Source organism: Poecilia reticulata, chromosome 4, assembly GCF_904066995.2.
Source record: "Poecilia reticulata chromosome 4, P_reticulata-male-v2, whole genome shotgun sequence".
In the NCBI taxonomy this organism is placed as follows: domain Eukaryota; kingdom Metazoa; phylum Chordata; class Actinopteri; order Cyprinodontiformes; family Poeciliidae; genus Poecilia; species Poecilia reticulata.
In genome coordinates this window covers 19389846-19413871 of record NC_088833.1, presented here as the reverse complement: position 1 = coordinate 19413871, position 24026 = coordinate 19389846, and the positions used below count along the sequence as shown (strand labels likewise).

General features: G+C 38.8%; 1 protein-coding gene and 1 long non-coding RNA gene across 4 annotated transcripts in view; both read left to right on the top strand.

Moving 5' to 3' along the window:
• The window catches only part of shdb (Src homology 2 domain containing transforming protein D, b), a 28515-nt gene extending 20972 nt beyond the window's left edge, over positions 1–7543 (top strand). For all 3 annotated transcript variants that reach the window (XM_008406960.2, XM_008406962.2, XM_008406959.3), the window contains 3 exons: positions 155–335; positions 3804–3923; positions 6511–7543. In XM_008406960.2, coding sequence (XP_008405182.1) covers positions 155–335; positions 3804–3923; positions 6511–6697 — 488 coding nt within the window. In that variant the 3' untranslated portion in view covers positions 6698–7543. The remainder of the gene's footprint in view (positions 1–154; positions 336–3803; positions 3924–6510) is intronic.
• Positions 7544–21246: 13703 nt separating this feature from the next.
• On the top strand, positions 21247–24026 carry LOC145551471 (uncharacterized). The gene is made up of 2 exons (XR_014087318.1): positions 21247–21948; positions 23659–24026. It is a non-coding gene; the product is annotated as an uncharacterized LOC145551471 (long non-coding RNA).

Below are 24026 nucleotides of genomic sequence, written 5' to 3'. Positions count from 1 at the left end.
CAAATCTAATCCCCCCTTGCTGCTTATGTGGATCTGCGGTAGTCTGTTATCTGATGTTTGTTCCCTTCTGCTTGAGTGGATTAATCCCCTTTGATCATATTGCTATGTAAATAACATGACTCACTCTCTGCCCCCCCCCCCCGCCTGCCAACAGCACAGTTTGACGGTGCAGAGTGGGATCGCTCGTCGTCGCCCACAGAGCGGATGCGTCCTGCAGCTCCCAGGTCGAGCCCGCTAGGAGCAGGAGGAGGAGGAATGAAGTTCCGAACGCCTCATGAAAGCCCCACCATGATGGGGGAGAGAGTAGACCCTACTCTTCCTCTGGAAAAACAGGTGTATGTATACTGTCGTCTGATAGTCAAACAGGAACCCAGCATCAAAAACGTAGCTCAGCATAGATCGCACTTCAATTAGAGGCACACAATTATATTTTGTGAAATTTTGTTTTTTTCAGCATCTCATCATGTTATGCACTTATCAAAAACGCACCTCAAATATGGATAATTCTTTCATGCATGAAATCCTTCAATTTCCCATGACGGCTATTTGGGTTCCATGAAAGTTTGCGTTCAGTGAGCGCCTCAGAGCTGCAGTCTCTAAGTCGAGCTTCCGCTTCTCACAGTACCCCTTCGCTGCAGCTTTGCCACTTAGCTCCTTCAGACTAGTGACAGCAGCAATTAGCAAACATCTTGTGAAACTGTGCATCCTCTGAGCTTATTGTACAAAATACTTTCCAGTGCGTCACTGGTAAGACTGTTGTTAAAGGCTTATATTGGTGGAACGTAGTTATAATAGGATGAAGGCAGCGTTAGAAAGAGCAGGAGCTTTTTAAAGAGACAGCAACCCAATTTCAAGGCATTAAATCGCAAAGTCAAATTTATTTCAAGTGATGTTGGAAATGTACAGCATTTTCAAAAAACTGAATGTCACAGTTATTGATGGTGCTATAAAATGGCACCATGTGCCTGAAAAATGCATAATAACCAATAAAAGGCAACAATTAGCAAAGTTAATAATTTATCTGGAAAACATCTAAAGCATGCAGGGCAGTGTGACTTTAGGACCAGCCTTGGGAAGCGCTGCTATAGAGATGCACAGTTAAACTGGGCATCAGTTTAACTGTGCATTTCTTCATGTGAAGTATTTCTGCTTCACATGAAGCAGAAATACTTGAACTGGATCAAAGTCTTATTCTGTTTGTGAGTTCAATGCACACTGCTTTCTATCTGCAAGGCTTGCTGGATTACATCCCTGATCTGGCTGGATTAGGTATTAGCCAACCCCAGTGGTTGAAGGGAACCACTGGAGTTCAAATGGGACCTGGACTTTGTTGCTCAGAGTTTGACAGACTAACGGATGGAAATTGCAACCTGAAAAACTTGATACTTTCTTCCAAGAGAAAAACTAATATTGGCTTTTTCTTTTTTTTTTACTGAGGAGGAAAACAAAGAGGAAGCAATAGCAGCGAGTAGCACGAGTTTCTAGGATGAGTGCAGAGAGCTGGAGCTCATTCAGCAACTGATGATTAATGCTTCCATGTTGTTCCCACTCTGGTTGTTGCAAAAGAGCAATGCGACTGTCTGGTGTGCTTAGGATAGTTTCAGTAAGACTCATTTAAACAAGAAGCCACTAAAGCTTAGTTCATATTTATTAAAGACATTAATACTCTTGTAATTTTTTACAATTGGACACACCCAAACAAAATCCTTCTATTTTGACCTTAGTGTGCTGAAAAGCCTTCTTGGTGTCATGCTGCTGCCAGGCAACATGTACAACAATGGGGTTAGAAGTTGTGCACTCCGCCCACTGCTTTCTGTTCGCAAGGTCCCTCTTTCAAAGGCATTTGTTAAAAGCCTCACAAGTTTATGCCGGTACTTATGCATGCAATTTCATTTACAAAGGCAGTAAATGTGTCTTTATTTCTTTCACAGATACATTTAATACATTTTATGTAAAAGTCATCATGAACATGTAAGGGCAGACACCGTGGTGGAAAGAACCCCATTAAAAAGTCAGACACTTTTATTGCTTTGCTTTGATGTATTATGGGCTTGGACAAATTCAAATGAAGTCGTTACATGTTTCAACTAAACAGTGGTGGGAGAGGTTTAAACATTAACAAATTAAGTCCAAGCGTTTAAGATGCACATTTACCTTGGTTTTCATTTCAAACATCATTGGTGTAATTTATGTGCCGTCTCTGTGCACATAAAGAGCTGTTTCCCTAATGAAACTCCAGAGTACAGCAGCCCTTAAGCACAGATGTAAATTCAGACGCGCAGCGTGTGTGCGTGTGAACATGTTCACGTGACGAGTTGCCATGCTCCGTTACTCCGTTATAATCACTTTGGGGCTATTTGGGGATTTGTGGTTTCAGCACAGTTTTAAAATGAAAGACATGATTGTAAACTTGAGGTGGGCATGTCTTCTTCCTCAGTCGTCAATGAATCCAATTGTGCTGGTCGTTAACAATTTATAGTGCTGTGAAAAGCTATCCAGTCGTTAAGCATCTTCACATTTTAACTCACTCCAACAACAATCTTCCTTGTATTTTATTTAGCTTGTCTGTGATGAAACCCAAAATGGTGCCTTAATGTAAAGTGTTTTTGTAAAATACTTAGGTTTTCAAAAGTTGTCACATAAAAAAAAAGAATCTGCAAACTTCAGAAACCATTTACTCTATGCTTAATTAACCCAGTGCAACAAGCTGCCTTCAGAAGTAAATAGATTACAACTTTATTTAATTGAATTTTTGTACAAATATAGCCTCAGAAGCTTTTCTTTTTAAGAATAAGTTTTGGAGAAGTTTTATGCAGGGTTATGGTATCAGCCAATATCAAAATACTTGAACATTTCATAGACTGCAGTTTTAATCCATTACCTGAAAATGGAAAGATCATGACCCAACTCGGATAAGAAAGGGAAAAAAAATCTAGTTCACTTCATACCATGTAGAAGACACAGCAACAATATTTATGAAAATGCCCTTGTCAGATGAAATCAAAATGTAGCTTTTTCTACTCTACATACAAAATGCTACATACTAAGAGTGTCAAAAAACTAACATAAAACGTCATCCTAAACACATTCATTTCATTCTCCGTTGTTAATTCTGGGAGTGCTTGCGTCATGCTGTGGATATTTGTTTTTCACCAGGGATGGGAATCTGGTCAAAATTGATGGAGGGGAAATGGGTAGAGTTACATGCAGGTTAATCCAGCAAGAATCCCGTGAGTCACTTTCCATCACAACAGCAAGCCTAAACGTAGTGCCAAGCAACCAAGGCAAGATTTGTGTTAAATTATAAAGTTGTTCAGATGTTCTCTTTCCAGACACACAAAATGTTTGCTATAATTACCACAATTGGAGATTCTATAACATATTTACTGGTGTTTGTTGAGCACAAATGTAATCCACAATTTAGACCCCTTTTTACAACTAAATGTATGAAAACAATGTACCCTTTTCCTTCCTCCTTACAACTACACGCCACTTTGTTGTTCTGCAATATAGAATTACATTAAAATATGTGAGAACTTGCAGAAGTCATGTGACAAATTGTGGGGGGAGGGAAATGGCATGAACTATGAATTATTTGTCAAGCCTCTCTAAAACACGTAGAAATCCTAGTTTGTCGTTTTTCAACATTTGTTTTTTCCATTGAAGAACATTTAAATAACATATTAGAATGATTAGCTATAGGTTCCACATCTCAGTAAAGAGTGCGGATATATTTTGTTTGCTTGTGACATTACCAAATATATACACCTTATTGTTGCTGTTATGTGTGTGTAACTTGACAGATGGTACCACGGCTCGCTGTCTCGCTCGGAGGCAGAGTCGCTGCTAACACTGTGTAAAGAGTGCAGCTACTTGGTGAGGAACAGTCAGAACAACCGCTCTGACTTCTCCCTGTCCCTTAGGTAAGACGCAGACCTTAAAAACTAGATACCGTTCAACACCTTGCTATGTTCATTATCAGTCTCTGATGACAAGCTCTGTACTTTAATTACACGTTATCATGTTTTTTTGTACTGTGTGTACGTGCACGACTTCAGATGCCTGAGCTGCTCATCTCATATTGCGCTCCCCAACACTCCTCCATCTGTCTCTGTCTTTCCTCTCCCATCTACCATCACCTTCACTTAACATCGCTGCTGCACTGATTCCTCTACTGATGCTCATGTGTGAGGCACAATACTGCTTATCTGGTCAAATCTCTCTCTTGTAATTACAATCGCGATCCATTGTGCCGGCCTTGCACCGGTCTCCCCTCATCACTCTGTCCTCTCAGCATCCTTGGCCTCCCCCTTGGTGGCCTTCCTCCGTAGCCCCAGCGGGCCGTCTAAGTGGTAATCAGTCAGGTAGAGCACACTTCAGCGCACACATCATCCTCCACATAATCGCTAATGAATATGAATTACCGTCTGTGGGACACCCAGGAAGGGAATTAGGTAGGGAATAGGGAAGAATGGGAATGAGGGGAGTAGAGTCAGTGTTGTGGTGACATATAAACAAGCTCATGCATTACTCATTCAAACGAGTGGAGTGGTTTTGACACACGTACACACGTACACACACACACACGCGTGTCAAGCATGTTTGCTTAGACCACAAGGTCAGTGCTGAAACTTTTCCCCAGCTAACACACATGAGGCTTAAAGAAGTGAATTGATCGAGATCTGTGACCCTTACGACTTCTTGATTCTTCTTTTTTTAAACCCAAATTAACAGAAACGTTATGAAGTTAAGTTTTCAGCCTCCTCAAAAAAAAAAAGCATTTCTCTGCCAGTCAATCTGAAAAAGAGAACGAAGAAGAAAAAAAGATAACCAATGTTTTAAGATATCTCAGTTTGGTGAGACTTCTTTTGAACTCCTTGGTTTGAATGGGAGTGTTTTCTGAGTTTCTTGTCCAATCGGGATTGTTACAAGCAATTTCAATTTTCATTCATCTCTGCTTTTCTCAACCAACATGTTATTGCATAAAATTTGCTTCTGGTTTTCCATCGAGTTTATGAAGCTGAGGCATATATACGAATGCTCATATTGTAACTTTTCCCTCAAGTTTTCATCCACATAAATAAAGCCCTTAGCTAGTGGAGCTTCTTTTCAATAAAGCACGCCAAATTAACCACTAATATATATTTACGAGATTTTTAGCTTCAGATAAGTTTGATTTGGGTCAAGCATAAAAACATGGCGATTCAGAAAAGTCTCAAAGCTTAACTTTGACCAGAAAGTTTAGAAACTACAGAACTTATGTGTGCTATCACTTTTGCATACACTAAACAGTGAGGCTGCACATCTCTGCTCTGTTTGGTATCAGAATATAATAAACGCTTTGTTCCACAGGGTAAATTTTAAAGCTCAAATCAGCTCAACAACATTTTGTGGATTTTCCTAAGTTTTGGCATTTTATGACCAAACATGTATCAATTGATGTCAAACAATCTTGATTGTCTTTTCACCACTATCTTGTCTTGCATTGCCACAAAACTGCCTAAATGAGGCCAAGAGGTGTTTAAGAAAATGTCTTTTTGAAACTGGATCCACCAGCTTAACAAGCTGTGTTTTAACTGGGCCCTTGGTCAGTTTACTATAAATACCCCTGCCATGTCAGTAAAACAAGGACTTTTATGGTACAACAACCCAGTACAACTAAATTCACTGGGGAAATGCACACAGTATCAGAATGTGCCTGACATTTTTTTAAACATCTCCGAGGGGGGGGGGTAAAAATGAAACACCCAAAAACTGTGTCCCAGATTACAAAGAAATGTGAACAATAGCTGTAGTGACTGTCAAACTGTTTTTTTTTCTTTTTGAAGATGAACTGAAAGAGTCATCACAAGCTGAAAGAAATACAGAACAGAATAGTTGCAACAACCCCTGAAAACAAACTTGTCGTTTTTCTGTAAATTATACATTATATCAAATGGGTCTAAAAATAGTACTGTGCCAGTTCTATTAAAAGTAACAAAATCCTCAAAGGCTCAAAAGATTTGTCACTATAAGTGTTTCAGGTTTTAATTTTCTGAACAATGACAGTTTGCTGACCAGTTCCAGCTCTTGTCTTTTGCTTCGCTCCTATAATTAGACATTAGACTCTTAAAGGAGCAGTCCTTTCAAAGCTGCATGGATTTTGAAGGGAAGGTGTGGCTCTTAGTGGAGCCACTGCCACGGCCTCCTTGTTTATGTTGTATTTTTACTCCATTCATCCATCAAACAAAAACCCCCTCTCTTTCTTATTTGTGTCAGTGTTATTAGGTTTTAGTTGGATTCATGTTCCCAGAGTGAAATAAAAAGCGAACATAAATCCAGGCTATCGCTCGCACACCGTCATGGGACCAAATGCTTGATGTTAGGCACTCCAAATTTCATTTCATGCTTCTTTACTCCCGTTACACTTTTACTGTTTTTCTTTTTTTTTTTTTTTTTTTTTTTTTGCTTTTGTTAGAAGCGTACACTCATTCTTTTAAATTTCTTTTTTTTTTTATCCTTTCTTCACAGGAGCTGCCAGGGTTTTATGCACATGAAGTTCACCCTGTGTAAAGACGGGAAGTACGTGCTGGGACAGAACAGCCCTCCCTTTGACACCATTCCCGAGGCCGTCCACTTTTACACCACGCATAAACTCCCGATACGAGGTGCTGAGCATCTGTCCCTGCTCTTTCCAGTGCAGGTGCAGACCCTCTGACTGACTCAGTCCTGTGGACCTGAATGATTTCATTTTGATTAGAAACAGAAAACATGAATGTTCGACCGAAAAATCTCAGCGGCGTGAAACTACTCCATCTTTCTTTTTTCTTTTCTTTTTTTTTTTTTTACTGGATTACTTTTAGTGTTTCAGCACATGAGGGGCTTATGCTCTCAGCTGTTGCGTCTGTGCCATGTGCAGAACATCTTGGGGATCAATTCCCATGAAATGCAGTACCCGAGCTATCAGCACCTTTACTGCAACTCCTCTTATCTGTGTGCTTAACCAAGCGGGTTTACTTCAGGACATCTTCTAAACTTTGTTGCATTTCTTTCTCATTCAAGAGAAATGTGCTGAGTTTTAGAAGTGCAGCCGCTGCAAGAAAGCCTGCACATTGTGAATGTACTGATTCTCAAGTTTATTGAAGAACATGAGCAGGAGACATTATAAATTATTACTATGTAACACTAAACAACCTTACAACCATAAAACAAAACTGTTTGTGAGAACTCTTTAAATTGATAGTTTTGTTTGTGTTTTTTTTTCATCCCCCAAGACGAAATGAATAAATTAGGCTAAATAAGACCTAAAGGGAAAATATATACTGGAAAGAAAGCTATTTTTAAAGACAGACAATGTTTACCTACACCAGTAATGGATCTTTTTTTTTTATTTTTTTTTTTACAAACTCACAACTGTTGATTGAATTCAACCCAGCCTATTTTGTATGCTGTAAGGGTTGCTTGACACATGTCAGTGTTATTTGTTAATTGTTCATTGTATTAAAAAAAAAAAAGTGTTGTTCTGGTACTTGATAAAACTGAGTTTTACCTCTTGTTGCCTGCACCTTTTGCACTTGTATTTGTTCAGTTACTGCCATTGTCTTATAACTGACTTGAAAACCAGATCACACTACAAACTGAGCTGAAAGCCACAGATTATGAGGCAGAGACTCAGTATTTACTCAAACTTTAAAAACCTAGAAACGTTGGCAGTGCATGCAGTCATTTTCTCACTTCCTACAGATTATTGTCTGCCAACTCCGTCACATGGATGAATGTAAGCCGTACTCGATTCATGCCGTCTGGAATGGGTTTAAATGTCAGCTGTCAAGCTGCAGTATTTTTAGGTTAAAGCTAGTTTTAGGGGAAAGCATTTCCACACCACTACAGCTAACACTTTTATTTAAGTCATTGTTTCCTAACCTAAAAGTATCTAAATTGCATTGGTTACTCTTGGCTTGTTGAGTTCAAATACAGACAAAGGTCAAGTTTGAAACTACTTGAATTCATGTGAACAAAAAGTTATTATAAATACCCTGGTTTTGCTTGACAACTCCTAGATTTTAAACAATTTTTACTTGACATCCTAAAGGAAAATTCACACACATACTGTTTGATTATGAGAAGGGATTTTCATATAATTTCTAACAGATTTAACAAGTTATGTGATTACAACATGTGTAACTATGATCAGAATGAAATGAGGCCATGGAAGGAAAAAAGGAATGAAAACTAAATGGTAGTCAAGCTAATATCAGGTGACTCTCAGTTTTATAAAACCAAAACGACTAGATTACAAATTGGAGGTAAAGAAAAAAAAATCACATCAGCTGACACAAGCTCTGTTTTGTAAGATAAGCAGTGTTTTGTCTGCAGTAAAAGAGTTTGAGTATATTGGCTTGCACCGCCTTGCTCGGAGATGACAACAGAAGATACAAATGTACAGATGGAGCATTTTGGCTCTTTTTAATCAGTATTTGGAGGCCTTTATTCTTGTGTATGCCAGACCCTTTTTTTTTCTTTCTTTTTTTCATCAAGTAGAAGCTAAGAATTCCTTTTATTAAAGGCGTATTTTCATAACCATCAAAAATAAAAGAAAATTAAGTCAGCAATTATTACACACATAATAAACAATAGTAAACTAAACAAACTGTTCTGTACGATTCTAGAGCAGATGTAAGACCAAAGATGATTCTCTGTTGAATTGTTGGCCTGACTTTGCGATGAAATGTTCTCTCTGAATTCCCGCCCACAAAGACTCCAAAATATTGCAAAACACGTTTTCCGATTCGCATCTCTTGCCCACATGGACGCTGAGATTTCGGTGGCAAAAAAACTGAGGCAATTTAAAACCGTTTGTGGTGTGTCTATCCAGAGTGGTTAGAGGCACAATTTTCAGAGCGCCACTCTCATTTTCTCTGTTAAAATTATCCAAAACAGTGGAGCAGATGTTTAGGGATTTACACCACATCTGTCCCTCTTATCTGGCTACGTTTCCATCAAGCGTTAAACGCAACACAAACTATAGCTTTTTGGGGAGAGAATGCTTAATCAAACTCTGCTTTATCTTTGCTCAGGTGCTATAATTCATTCAGAGAGACATTGCCAATGCCTGATGAAGCACAACATCATTTCTGAGCTGAATTCCACAGACTGTGAAGAAAGGTTAAATTAATACAAATATTTGCCCTACTGTAGTTTCAGGTTGTTGCCTATGAAGCAATATTTCTGTGACTGCTGTTGTCTACTTGTAAAATGAGTTTCCAAAGGTGTTCTTTAAAACAATATTTTAAGAAAGTCTTTTATACATTGCCTTTTGTTTAAATCGAGGCTTAGTGTAAGAAAAGGGATAAGCAATTGGAAAAGTTTGAGTTTATTTGAGTTACTTGATGCAGTGGGTGTCTTTCGATATTCACTAAAATATGCCAGTGTTGTTCAAAATACCAGTGTGAGTAATGCTCAAAATTCTTAAGATAGCTTTTACCTCTCAAAGAAAAACATACAAATGATCATTTGATTGCCAATCAGGCCATGAAGAAATAAAATCAGCACTGTAGAAAAAATTTGAGAAAAAGGAAAATTAAGTGGAATTTTCTGCATTTTTGCTGCACAAGGTAAAATGTGAACAGGGTAAACTGAAGAATTAACTTTCTTGTGAATCACTTAATATTTTGGTTTACTGAGTAATATAATCAATGTTTCTGAGAGCAGCTTCACGTCTTTGTTTGAACAAAGACCGATCTAGCAATCCACAATTCTGCTGCATTTCTTAGTTTTGCCTTGGAAAGGGCAAGAACGACGTCACCAAAATAGTTTCCCATTAGGTTGAGGTCCTGGGTTTGGCCTGGGCGCTCCAAAGCAATAATCTGGTTGGTCTGAAACCAGGAAGGTGCTCACTTGTTAAAACATCCATACTTTCCTCTTCATCATAAAGCAACATGACCCCTTGTAGTATTTTTGATTTAATTAAACATTTCAGGCTTGACACAATGGTGTGCAAAGCATTCCTGCATTATAATGCCTGAGCAGCTGATCATTGGTTTTTCTTTTGCATCATTTCAGCTAAGCAGCCTTTTGCACTTCGTTTCCCCTCTTGAATCAAACTTTTAAGTAAAACAACACCGATCCCCCTGAGCAATTTATGAAAGAACCAACTTTACTGGTATTTTCAGAGAAGATTGCACTTTAATCAGTATGTACAACATCTGCTGCTGCCTTCTTCCTCCTATGAGGATCATCTGTTTAACACCTGATTTTTCACATAATGAATGATTTCACTAATATTACTTTGAACATACCTCTAGTAATGTATGACTTAATTACATGCAATTAGCTGCAAACGTGGCATAGTGACTTTTCTATTATTCTACCACACTTAATGGTACAGTCAATTACTTGCAACGTTTATCAAAACCTGTTCAAAACGTTCATTTTCCTGAAAGTTTTGAACAGGAAAATGAGAACGTTTCTTGTTCAAAAAGTCTCATTTTGAACATGTAAAGATCATCATGGTTTTGGACGGGAACTGGAAGACTTGCATCAGATGATCCAGAACAGCCATGTGATTTTTAATTTTTGTTTTTCTGTGATTTGTTTAGCTAAATTACTCTGCATTTTCAGTCCGAGAAGAACTATAGATTTTCAAATCACGCTCTAATATTGCCAGGAAAACAAAGTTAATTTATTGACATGTAGTCTGAATGTTTTCAGCACATTCCACTATAATCGGGTCACAAACTACTAACGCAGGAAAACATGTTTGGCTGCCTGATTCATTTAAAAAACAAACGAAACATTTTGAAATTGTTTAAGAGCTTTGCTGATCAAATTTGATACAATAGACTCCTTTGCAGCCCAGTGAGGGGAAAAAGAGGCACAAAGGACTTGGCAAGATTGCGCGATTCACATACCCGCGCACCGACACACACACACACACCCCCACACACACACAGAGTCACACATTTGCTTTTCTTCATCCATTAACAGCAGGGTTGGGAGGAAGAGGGTGAGGACTGGGGGTGAGGTGTGGCTGAGGAGGAGGAGGAGGGGGAGGAAGGAGGGTAAGCCAGCACTCATTATTTGGGCTGCGCTGCTGTGAAAAGCACTGGGATTGCTTTCATTACTGAGCCAAATGAAATAGCAGAGGCTGATTACCCGCGTGACGGAAAGGAGACGAGCTGGATCACTCTTTGTTGGGGAGAAAAACTGAAGGAGGAGGAAAAAAGGGAGAAAAGAAGGGGGGGCAGCCAGCTAGATGAGGGAATGAAGGGAGGAGCAACCTGGCTTTACTTCCTCAACAAGACTCCAAACTTGTGTGTGTGTGCGCGTGGGGGTGTGTGTGTGTGAGTGAGAGAGAGGAAGAGTGAGACGGTGACATACAGGGTGGGGGCTGATACAGTCCCATTTTTCATACAAGCCTCCCTGGGGATGAATATGAATAATAACGACAGCAGCAAGGCAGCATGTAAAAATCAAACAAGTATACGCTCGTATTCCTCTGGCTTTTGTCTACCTCTTAGCTTCTGACTGCGTTTGTGTTTTTCTTTCAGCTAATTTACATCATATTACAACATTTACCGTGAGGTTTTTTTTATTTAATTTTATTTTTTTCTGTTTATTTCCGTGTTTTAACAAATTGCATTGACCGTTTAAAACTTATCCAAAGAGTCTCTTGGTTTATACTGGGAAGTTTGTGAAACAATGTGTGTTTCATTGTCTGTCACATCAGAGCCTGAATGGGTGTTGGGATGACAGATTTGGCGGGCGCAGGCGGCAGCTGTTAATCCACCAGATAAGATTGGAGGAATGAACACCTGTGATCGCCACAGTGCAATACAGCGTTTTGTGAAACCGGGAAAGATTCATGACTCAAATGTGCAGCAAAAACTAAAATAAAGGCATCTATATATACTGTATCTGTAACTACATAATGTGGAAACAGTGAATGCCCATTACCGATTCCCTTATTTTTGTGTGTGTTTGTCACACTTTACAGATTCAGAACATCCACCAATTTAAACACCAAGAAAATGGGAACACAAAAACACAAAATGCAGTTTTTAAATGAAGGTGTTATTAATAATGAGAAAAAAAATCCAAACCTTCATGGCCTTTTGCGAAAAAGTGACCCGTTTTCCTTTGTTCTCAATCGAGACATCACTTAAGTGAAGTACACCAAAAGAGATCCGGATAAATTCAGGACCAATTGAGAAGGAAAGTACCTGACCTCTAGAAGTCTAGAAAGGGTTGCAAAGTTATTTCTAAACCTTTGGGAGTCTAACAAACGTGAGCGCACTGGAGAAAACATGGAACAGTGGTGAAACTTTGCAGGAGTGGCAGGCCGACCCTCAGAGCACAGCATGGGATCACAAAAGACCCCAACAACAACATCCAATGAACTGCAGACCTCACACGCCTCAGTTAAGGTCAGAGGTCATGTCTCCACCATGAGAAGGAAAACTGGGCCAAAATTACCTGCGTAGCAAAGAAAAAAGCTTTACAGCTCATGTAAAAAAAATTTTTCACAACGTATCTTGATCCTTAAGACTTTGAGGAAAACATTCTGTTGACTGATGAGTTAAAAGTTGAACTCTCTGGAAGGTGTGTGTTGCTTTACATCTGGTGTAAATGTAACACCGTATTACAGGAAAAAAACAAAACAAACATCATACCCACAGCAAAACATGGAGGTGGTAGTGTGATGGCCTGAGGCGTTTTAGTTCGTTTGAACCTGGAAAACGTGCTGTGATGAGTGAAACCATGAAACCATCTACCAAGAAATCCAACCACCTGTTTGCAACCTCAAGCTGAAACAAACTTGGGTTCTGCAGTTTTACAATCATCCAAAGCACACCAGCAATTCAACGTCTGAATGACTGAAGAAAAACGAAATAAAGACTTTGGAATGCCCTAGTCAAAGTCCTGATCTGTGTGCTACTGAGATGCTGTGCATGATTGTAAAAATGTTTCCTATGAGGCTAAGTTAGAACAATTCTGTAAAGACGAGAGGGGCAAATTTCCTTCACAGCTGAAAACAACTCGGTTCAATTTATCCCAAATGATTGAGATTGCAGTTGTTGCTGCTAAAGATCGCCCAGTCAGTTATGAAGTCTAGAGGACAGTCACTTTTTCACACAGGGCCATGTACATGTAATGTTTCTGCATGGGCAGATTAACTAGCTGACCTGACGTAGGAGAAAACTGTTTAAATATCCCACCATCAACCTCCATGCACCTGCAAATAGACATGAACATCTGTGTACATAAACCAAGACCAGAACCATGGTGGTGATTTAAAGGTTCATATAGGAACATTTGTACAAACAAATGTGTTAAGATCAGACTAGCGGTTAGCTTTAGTCTCCAGGACCAACTAAACTAGATTTATACTAAATGAAGACACCAACAGAGTTATCTGCTGCAGATTTATGGTTTATAGCCTAAGAGAACATGACTTCCTGATCTATAAATCCTGATTCCTTGCAGTTTTTTTACCAACATTTTTTTTGCTAATACCTCTATATAAATTAAATGCCTAAAACTATCTCTGCACTTCTGGTTGCAACAACTGTGTACAATACAATGCTCCTTTTTATCCTAGAGAAAATTACTTTGTTTTATACGTTAAACTCAATATTCACCATTTTGATCTATTGGTGAGTATACTGTAAAAGCATTGCTGCCTATTGGACACCAGCCAACAGAAGTGGTGGGTGTTAAAAGAAAATGTACCTATGAAAACCAGATGAGGATTTTTATTTTTTCAACTGTTTTGAGCCAATCTTCATGATCTGGAAACCATGAATTAAACCAGTTGAAAGTTGCCGAAAAATAAAAAGAAGTCATCAAAAATCAATGTAACTTTATTCACGGTTGTCCCCGCCTCCAGTTGCTCCTTTTCTTCACGCTGTGCATGTAGGCCTCCAGGCTGTTTGCCGGCTCAGATGCAGGGAATTAGCCAGCTGTGCACACACTTTCAAGCGCCACAAGTGAGGGCCCAAACATACGTGTCAGGCTGGAGGCTGCCGTCCTTCCCCCCTCTTTCATCCCCCCCGCCGTCCCCAGACATGATAATCCCTACAGTTGCGGCAGGCAGGCACGGAGGAGATAGATTGGAGGTCAGAGTGAGCAGGTGTGCGCATGCCGTCAGGCCCCTGCCAGAGAGCTGCAATCAGAGAGGGGCTGGAGAGAAAAGCAGCTGCTGTTTTTCGGGGGATCGGCGTGGGGGGGAAAGAGTTTGAAAACGACCGCCTGTGCACTTCTGCCACCTATCTGTTAGCTTAGCTGACAGTCTGAATTCATTATTTATGCGATGGAGGGTAATATGATTGCGACTCAACAAAACACTGAAAATAAGTTGACAAAGTGTGATATTTTTGACTCAAGATCGACATAGTTGTGCCGGTAGACAGAAACTGACACATGCTTTTCAAATTCTCTGCGATTAAACACTGGAAAAGTGTGGCGTTCATATTGAGCTCCATTAATCTTCTCAACAGCTTTCCTGTCGCTGCTAATGAAAACTGTCCACTCAGCATAATAATCCCAGCACAGTGTTTTTGCAGTGCTGATGGTATTGAAAGTTACATGCGCAGTGATGTTTTTCCATCGCTTATATTTTAATTAATTTTGCATGCCTGCCAGAAATGCAGTATTAACTTAAGCAGAACGTCTTATTTCACAGGTGCCGAGTGCTTATAGCAAAGTGCAAATAGGATTTCCTATGGTTTTCTTTTAACTCTTTCTTCTCAACACTTCCAAACAGACCAGATTTGTGGACGACATGACCAATAGTTGCCTATTTACAAAGCTTTGAATTGAAAACGAGAGAATGCATGGCTTTTGAAAACGTTTACAAATAAATATCTGAATCTCATTCTCCCTGAGTCGGTCCTTTGCAATATCACCTCTCTTAAACTACAGTTGCCAGTTATTTGGCTTTTACTTTTACCAGTCTGGAAACTGTTCACCACTCCAAAATAGTTCAAGCTAAGTCAGATTATCTGCAATTTGATCTTACCACAGATTGTACCTCTACCGCTAAAAGGTTTGCCTCTTGGAATGCTATATTCATCCCTAAATCAACTTTGACCAGCTCCTCTGTCTCTGCTGAAGTCCGTGTTTCCACAGAATAATGCTGCCACTGTATTTTGCGTCAAGGTGAAAATTTAACATCTTTGTCTCATCCAGCCGGATCTGTTCCCTTTATGTTCTCTGGCAAATTGCAAAGCTGAGTCATGGCGACGGCTGCCTTCTCATCAACCTTCCGTGATCTGCGGAGCCCTTGTTAAAGCTGATTATTTGAATGAACAAACTCTCTTTGTCATAAGAAGACACGCTTGTCTCTAAGTGATTTTATGTTTTAAAATGAAAACATTTTACATCTCCTTAAAAAAAAACCCTATTGTTTCCACTATTTTCAATGTGAATTTTCTGCTGCCTTTTGTCCAGTTTCCTAACATTAACGAGGTCCTGTCATTGCGCGAGATACGACAAGATTCAAACGCGTCTCGGTTTCTCGAAATTGATCATCCCTGGACAGGAAATTTAATGGAAGCGGGGATTTTAAGGGGGAATGCAAGGAGGACAGTTCACCAATCCAAATCTCAGCTTCCTCCCTCAGATATCCTCCCACAAAGTGACCTTTGCCTCGGCTCCCCCAGCTTCTTCCCAGCTGCTCCCTGGATAAAGCCCTCTGATCTGAGAGCTTATCACCAAAGTCTGCCTGTCTCTTTGCTTTCTTTGTTCCACATGTAATTACACTACATTGAAGCGAAGTGTAGTGCAGGTGAAGGCAGGAAAAATGAATGAGCCCGTCTCCTCGGGTGAGAGTGACACTGCTCGGCTCCAAAGACTGGGGGTGGGGGGGGGCTTCAACTCGGTGGCTCCCAGCATGAGCGGACAAATCAAATAAGACCCCTCTCCCTCCGCTCTCGGCCTGCTCTCACTCCACCTCCCGGCTGCATCAAAAAAGGGACCTGAGAGCGAGAGTGTCTCACACTGGCACATTCAGTGGCTCGGACCAGATGGATTCTTTGTTCCGTTGCTCAAACACACATGGCTGAAACGTGGCTGTGTGCAAAAAAACCAACAAAAACCTGACACACAAAAAAAGCACACACACGAGCGCAAGCACACTTTACCCAGCCCACAGCGGTTTAAAACCAGGATCATGATGACAGGCGGGGCTGTGAGTCTCTTGTCCTCTGTTGTGTTCGCATTAGTCATATGCAAATGCACATTGTGCACAAAGAAAGACACAAATCCACCATGTCTAAATCCTCAAAGAGGACTAGTGACGGCTATTTAGCTAACATGATTTATGAAGGTTTTTTGACCCAGTTATTGCACGGGCCATTTGTTGTTCACTTCAGGTTATTGAACAAATTGAATTTGTGTCAAAGCGCGAAATACTACATCAGATAAAAATTTATGTTCATATATATTCTAGATGGTTTTTCTCAACGTTCTTGACATCAGGCTCCCCACCTTTCTTTTTGGTGGCACAACTATTTGATAGCAACCGTTTTTTGTTTGCACTTGTTGAAAATTAGCACAGTTTTAATGAGCAAAGTGTGTTTCAATCTGAACTTCAGGTTACATAAATAATGCACAAAATAATGCACAAAAAAAAATCCCACTTTTCACTCATGACTACCCTCACTTTGCTTCAAAACCTACATAGCTTCTCCCATTTAATAATGGATATGCAGCCAACTAGACTCCATGTTAATGATTGAGCATTGACACAAATTGATATAGTGTAGATGCATAAGTGAGGTAATAAAATTACTCATTCAGACTCTATCTGTATTGCTTTACATGTCAAATGTTTGTTATGTAAACAATTCTAGAGTAGTTTAATTTCAATCTGGCTGCACACTGACTGACTCACTTCCCAGAACTCACTAGGATTTCAAATCACTGGCTAATATTTAACTGTCCCACACAAGTGCAATTAGATGTGATTAGAGTTCATCTCCTTCTGATTTTTTTTGTTTTGTTTTTATTTGTAGCCAAAAATATTAATTCATTTCATTAGAATGCTCGTCATTCTGAATGAGTTTTTATCCAGTTTTGAGCAATAGAAAAGGCCAATAATTAGTTTTTTCTGGTTTTACTCAGCAAAAGTGAACATTGCTTATGTGGTGCTAAAATTACAATTAATACATCAGTTGCAGAGACTCTGGAACTTAATTTATCGCATTTATAAAAAAAACATCCGTCCACAGAAAGAAATGTCCCTCTCTGACTTCTCAGTCATTATGGAGAAGAACAAAATGTTCACAGAGAGCAAATATGGGTGGGGAGGGAACCTCCACAAGATCACAAACCAGACACATTGTGGCAAATCTTAGTGTGATAATTCAGAAATGACAAATGCATAAATTGACCCACATTACCCCTTTGGTCTGGAGCCCCATGAAAGAAAATCCTTCATAGTATGAGGATGATCATGAGAGTTCAGGGATTAGCCCAGGTAAACAGGCTTTTCCACGAGGGACCGTAATCTTCCAGTTTCCTGCTACAGAAGACACATTTATAGGTCTGTGGATGGAGCCGAAGCTTTGAATTGCCAAGTACCAGATAAGTAACCTGATGGATTTAGAGAGTTTCTGTAAAAAGGAGCGATCCCAGACAGCACAAATAAAGTCGGGGATTAAAATTTACAGTAGGCAGAAGAACCTTTGACCGGAAAACAATAATTATGAGGATAGACACAGATAAGATACAGAGAACCAAAATGTTTCTGCTAATGAAATAAAACAAATTGTCTGATTTAGGAAACAAAAATTATTATGGGATACAAAAATCCAAAATATAACATTTAGTTTTAATTACCACTTCCTCTCATCTTTGAATTTCAATTCATGCCTTTATCTTTACAAGGTAAAGGTCTTGGATAAATTTGAATTTTAAACTATGACAGAATAAACATCAGTGTCAAAGATTTGTTCTATAAAAAAAAAATACGTACGCTACGTATTTTCAGTTTTTTTGTCTTTAGGTCATTCACTATAATAAGATGAATCATATGCCTGTTTTATTGGAAAGACATATTAGACATTTTCCAGATGGCATTTTCCTGTGTGATACAAAGACGTTGATAAAACATGCATGATGATCTCTTTTATTCTGGTAAGTCACATGCTGTGACTCCTCAGGTCCCAGACCTTCACTCAGCTGACATTTAGAATTTGATTCAGTTTTGAATACCAAGACAAAAACCAAAACTACAAAAGTAAAGCATGTAAGAGGCCACCCTCCTGACCTCACTGGAAATGGGAGGAGATACATCAGGAAAATAAAAAGTAGAAGCGCCGGAGAACATTGTTATTATTAATACATTATAGCAGAAACATGGGAGATAAAAATGTAACACTTGCAAACTGATTTAAAATACACCAGTGACCAAAAGAACCATGAAATAATGCTCTTCCACTTTCACTACTGCTTTCAAATAGCAAAATTTGCATGATCTCTCTGATCATGCATAGATTCTCTCCAAAGTTTTCCTGCTAACTACCATGAGGTGTGAATTCTTAGCCAGCATAATAGTCTGTCGTGGCTCTGCTTCTTTGATGAACTAACATCTTGCTAATTTGTTAGCAAGGTTGTTCAAAAATATATTTACCTCTGAGAGATTAACGTAAGAATGATCTGGAGAGTGTTTTGAGAGGAGAGGGATGTTTGGGATTCTCCAGGTACCCCCAGAATCTGACCATGGATGATTAATGGATGCAGGAGTGGATGTTTTCTGATGCCATCTATGTAAAGATATTTTTTTCAAGAAAAGACTCAACTTAAAAATCCATATTTTGTGGTTTTTTTGTGATGAATTTCCTTGCAAAAGAAAAGTTCACTGACGCATTTCCTAAACCTGAAATTTATACATTTTTCCTATATTGGTTAAAAAAATAATAATCACAAAGTTATTAATAAAGAGTTCATTGGCAAGGGAAAAAAATACAATAATAAAGAAGAAAGCAGGAAATGATGGATTTAATGGCCACGAATCGACTCTGTTCAGCATTTTGGCATTTTCAAATGCTCTGCGTGACACGAGGCCGCCGTCCTCCCTGGTTGATTCGGGAAAGAGTGTTCAAACATTTCTGACAGGAAGAAGTCAGTGACCTTTAAGCTGGAAATGCTCTGCTGGTGTTGCATCCTCGCTGTCGTTTCTCATCAGTACCGGAGGTGCGGAGCCGAGACACATCCTTTAGTGGAGGTGAGTATGAAATGCCAGTCTGTCGGCTCTGTCTGATCTTCGCAGCGCATCGTGCTGTGTGCAGCAGACTCTTTCCTTATCAGCTCTCTGATCAGTTCAGTTTAATCCAACCTTCAGTGAAGCTGGATGTTTGTTTGTTTTTTTGCAGAATTTTAGTGCAAAAAAAAAAAAGCTGAATCTTTCAATGGATTTATTTGAAGAAATTCTTTCACATCACTGAATCATTTAACCTGTGAATGAGCTCAAATGAATTTAATCGATGACTGCACATATTTCCTTCGAGGTGGTTTCATGAAATATCGCCTTCATGACTAATTAATAAGTGGCCTGACTGTCTGGAAACTGCCAGTAATAATATCAGGAGTTTCTCTGCATTATTCATTCCTGTCTGACCCCGGTCTGGCAATGAAAGGCAATATGAGAGCATCAATCAGTTTTACATTAGGATGTTTCATAAAGGAGTGCAGAAGGTTAGATCTAATGAGTTTTCTTTTTTTTCCTCCTCCTACTGGGAAGCAATTAATGAAGCTGAATAATTTCTATAATATTATGCATGACTGATGTTTCGTCTAAGTTTTTATAAGGTGCATTAGTATGAGCTAACATCTGCAGCGCGACTGAGAAGTTTACCTGCAAATTCATTTTGGACTTTGAATTTAAAACAGTTTTATTTCCTGGGCAAAAGGACTAAACCACTAATGACTTCAATTTTTAAAAAAAAGAAGACTTAAGTGCATAATTCTAAATTTATATTGGGTTTTTTCTAACTTCTGATGGGTAAAAATTAAAAATAAAACCTATAATTCAAATATAAACATATACAGCCACCAAAATGTGGTTAAAATGCCTTTTGATAAGTTGCAGAATGACCATAAGCTTTTTGGTACAGTTTCTTTAAATAGAAAGATTCCCATAGAGGGACCCAACTTTTAAACACAGTTCGCAAATTCTCAATAGTCTTAAGATTAAAACCATTCCAGAAATTAATGTTTGCTTGCTTTCAAAAACCAGTGCAATAGTCTATTTGCTTTGTCCAGTTAGCACACCCCGTGATGTGAAAGTTTCGGACAAAACTGTCAGGGTGAAACTTTGTACGGTCATGTATGATGGTGGTAGCATCACGGTGCTGCCACCCGCACAAAGTGGGTGGAAAAATAAAGGACACTTACCTCCAAATTCAACCTTAACTCACCAGAGCGAAAACGCAACAACAAACACAATTTATTTTAGATGTAAAAGCAATACAGCAATAATACTGTAGGCAAGGGCGTAGGAACAAGTATATCATTGGGAGAGGGGACACATATCGGAAACTTGAAAGATCCGTAAATGGCTTGAGCAAAAATGTCAAACTATGGTGTCATCAACTGTTACTCTAATCTGACCCCTTGTAACGCGTAATCTAGCGTGTTACTATTTACAATCCAATAATCAGATTAAAATTATGTCTCCAAGTTACGCATTTGTGATTATTTTTAGAAAACACATATTGTTGCTTTCTTCTTTTTCCTTGGGGAGATACGTTTCATATGCAACACCAGCGACACAAACGTAAACGATGGAAGGAATAAAGAGATGCACATTTTCTAGCTGATGGATGAATTTTTCATTGAGTGATCAAATTACTCTTTCAAAGTAACTATGCCATCCATGGCAATAAACTAACTACACTATAAATCATATGTGAGTAGACCTGTCACAATAACAAATTTTGATTTTTGATAAACAATATTGTTTTTTGACCATTTTTTAGTAATACATGTTAATGGAAAATTATAATGCAAGCACACAATCTGAAAGATCAGTAAACTTTAAATTATAATGAACATTTAACACTGCAACTGGAAGGCATTTCAAATATCCAAAATAAATTAACAAAACGACAAATAAAATTAATTTTGAAGTCTTTGTAAATAAAATTTTCCTTCAAAAAAAGGTTTAGCTGAGACCAAAGCACCAACCTGAAAGCTTTTATCATACAGTTTTTTGTATGAAAGAGAAATAAAAAGAGAAGTGATAAATCATGCCAATGGAAATAATTTAATTTGTTTTAATTTATCATGAGCACGGAGCTCGGTTCATTGTGCGCGTTGAAGCGGACACGCAGCGGCACGAGCTGACGCCGCCGCATGCGCAGCGTGTTGCAGCGCCTCGTGCATCTCTGGATCTTTGCAACTCGGTGCGGATCACGCGCGCCGCTCTCCCAGGCGGCTCCAACGTAAACCTTAACTATAAACGCCATACCGCTGTCTTGGCTCAAAAACGCAAACTGTTACAACCGCGACTATAACTCAGCCTTCAGGAGAGTCAAAAGGAGATGAAAGCTCGGCGGATGGGCTGGTACAGTTTATATATCAGTTAACTCACACATTGTGATTAACATTAGAGTTGCTACCTGTAACTATCCTGGCTCCCTGGCTGGGCTGGCAGTTTTGGCGGGTCTGAATCGCTGCCAACAAAAAACTACGCTTCATCTCCAAGACGACGAACAAAATATGTGTCCAGTTTTTGGCTTTTCCTTGCTCTCTTTTTTCCATCCTTCTCACTTTGCCGCTCCATGGAGCTCCACTCCATTTCAAAAGAGCAGAACACATTTTATGTTTTTTGAACAATAGCCATTTTTGTTGCCAATCTGTTGCTAAGAGAAGAGTATGTTTACTGGTAACCAAGTGCCACGAAGTGAATTTCAGATTTTTACTTTTGCGAAATTTTCCAATGGTAAATGTCTTATATCTAATCAGGTAAGCGTTATTTTTGAAAGAGTTTATGTTTTATAAACTATATAACTTGTTAATTTGGTTTTAAGAGATAAGCGGAATATTTTCTGGTAACAAACTGCCACGAAGTATAAATCGAGATTTTTACTTTTGTGTTGAATGTGTGTTTAGTATATTTGCCACTAAAAGACAAAAAAATTACTTTTCTGCAAAATTCACCAACTGCACAATTCTTCTTAGTGTAAAATAAGTTGTATTTCAAAAGAGTGGAAGAAACATTATATTTTTTTATCAATAAGAATTTTTGTTGCTACGCTGTTAATCTGTTGCTAAGAGATGATCGCGTTTTCTGGTAACCAAGTTCCACAAAGTTCCATAAAGTAAACATCTGATTTTCACTTTTGCAAAATGTACCAACGATAAATTTCTTGTATCTAAGCTGATAAGCAGTATTTTGAAAGAGCTTATGTTGTATAAACTATTATTATTAATTTGGTGTTAAGAGATAAGTAGGTTTTTTTCTGGTAACGAACTGCCACGAAGTCTAAATCGAGATTTTTACTTTTGTGTTGAATTTGTGTTTTATATACATCTACCACTAATGACAAAAATAACTAAATTTTCTGAAAAATTCACCAACTACACAATTGTTAGCAAGTATAAAATAAGTGGTATTTCAAAAGAGCAGAAGAAATGTGTTTTTTGAACAAAAACAATATTTGTTATTAATCTGTTAAGAGATGAGTGTGTTTACTGGTAACCAAGTGCCACGAACTGTTGCTAAAAAGCAGAGCACAAACATTTCTAATGTAACTATTGCCCACATTAAAATGAGGCTTTTTCCTAAAATAAGCTTTTTAGCTATTTTGTTTATTTATTAACCATGTTTAACACACTGAATGGAGGAAGTCAATGTAAGACAACATGCTAGTTATAGCTCACATGCCACTGGCTGCATTTAGGCTAATATTACCATTATTCGATCTTGATATTGCCTAATGTTTTGTGATACCACGTATAGGCTACAGAACAAAGACAGAAATATTTACAGAAAGAGATGTTTAAGCAGAATCATTGCAAAGGCAGAAATGAGAGGAAAAAAAACACCATTTATCTTAAACTCCTAGATTTGGCTTTAATTCTTGAGTTAAAGGAATTCTATTAAAAAACAGAAACACCTACTTTAAAAGCAGACTTAAAATGTTCCTTTCTGTGAGCACCCTGATATTGTTTGGACAAATTCAGATCTGATATCACTTGCCTTGTTAAATTTCCTGTTCCCAAGTTCTCTGACGAGGCCCAGAAATTTGATAACCAGTCAGATTTCTAAGTTTTAAAATGTTATCAGAAAGGTAGAAAGTTTGCAAATTATTTTCCTTACACTTTACACTTATGCAGCACTTTGTGTTGATCTGAAGTAATCATCTTTGTTGTAAAATATCTTGGAATTTGTGGCTGCAGCATTTCAAATGCTAGAAAGAGAGCCCTAAATATTGTATGTTTATGTTATTTCCCTCAGTTACTCAACATATACTGTTACAGAAACTCACAGTTTCAGTGTTGGGGTCACATTGTATTTGGGAAACGTTTGATAATTGTGCACATAAGAAAAAAATAATGTAGTTTACTGCTAGGTGAAACGCTAGTTAAAATCAAACCTACTTGGAGATACTCAGACAATGTGTATATATATTTATTCATATTTATATAAATACCCTTCTCACGCTTTCGCAGGTGGACTCTTTCATCCTTTGAGCTCGGGTCGTCTACCAGAGGCCTGGGAGCTTGAGGGTTCTGCGCAGTATCTTGGCTGTGCCTAGAACCTGACATTTCCGGACTGAGATGTCTGATGCTGTTCCTGGGATCTGTTTTAGCCACTGCTCCAGTTTGGGGGTGACTGCCCCGAGGGCCCCGATGACCACAGGCACTACCACAGGTCCCTGCGCTCGTTGGCCCTGTAGACGCAGGGTGAATCCTAGCAACCTGCGGCCTCTTTGCCGGGAGCACCGGACGCCACCTGATGGTGTAGACCCGCCGATTTCTGCCAGGATCAGTTTGGTAAATGCCAGGTTGCTGACAAATAAAATTTTCGTCATTAGGGA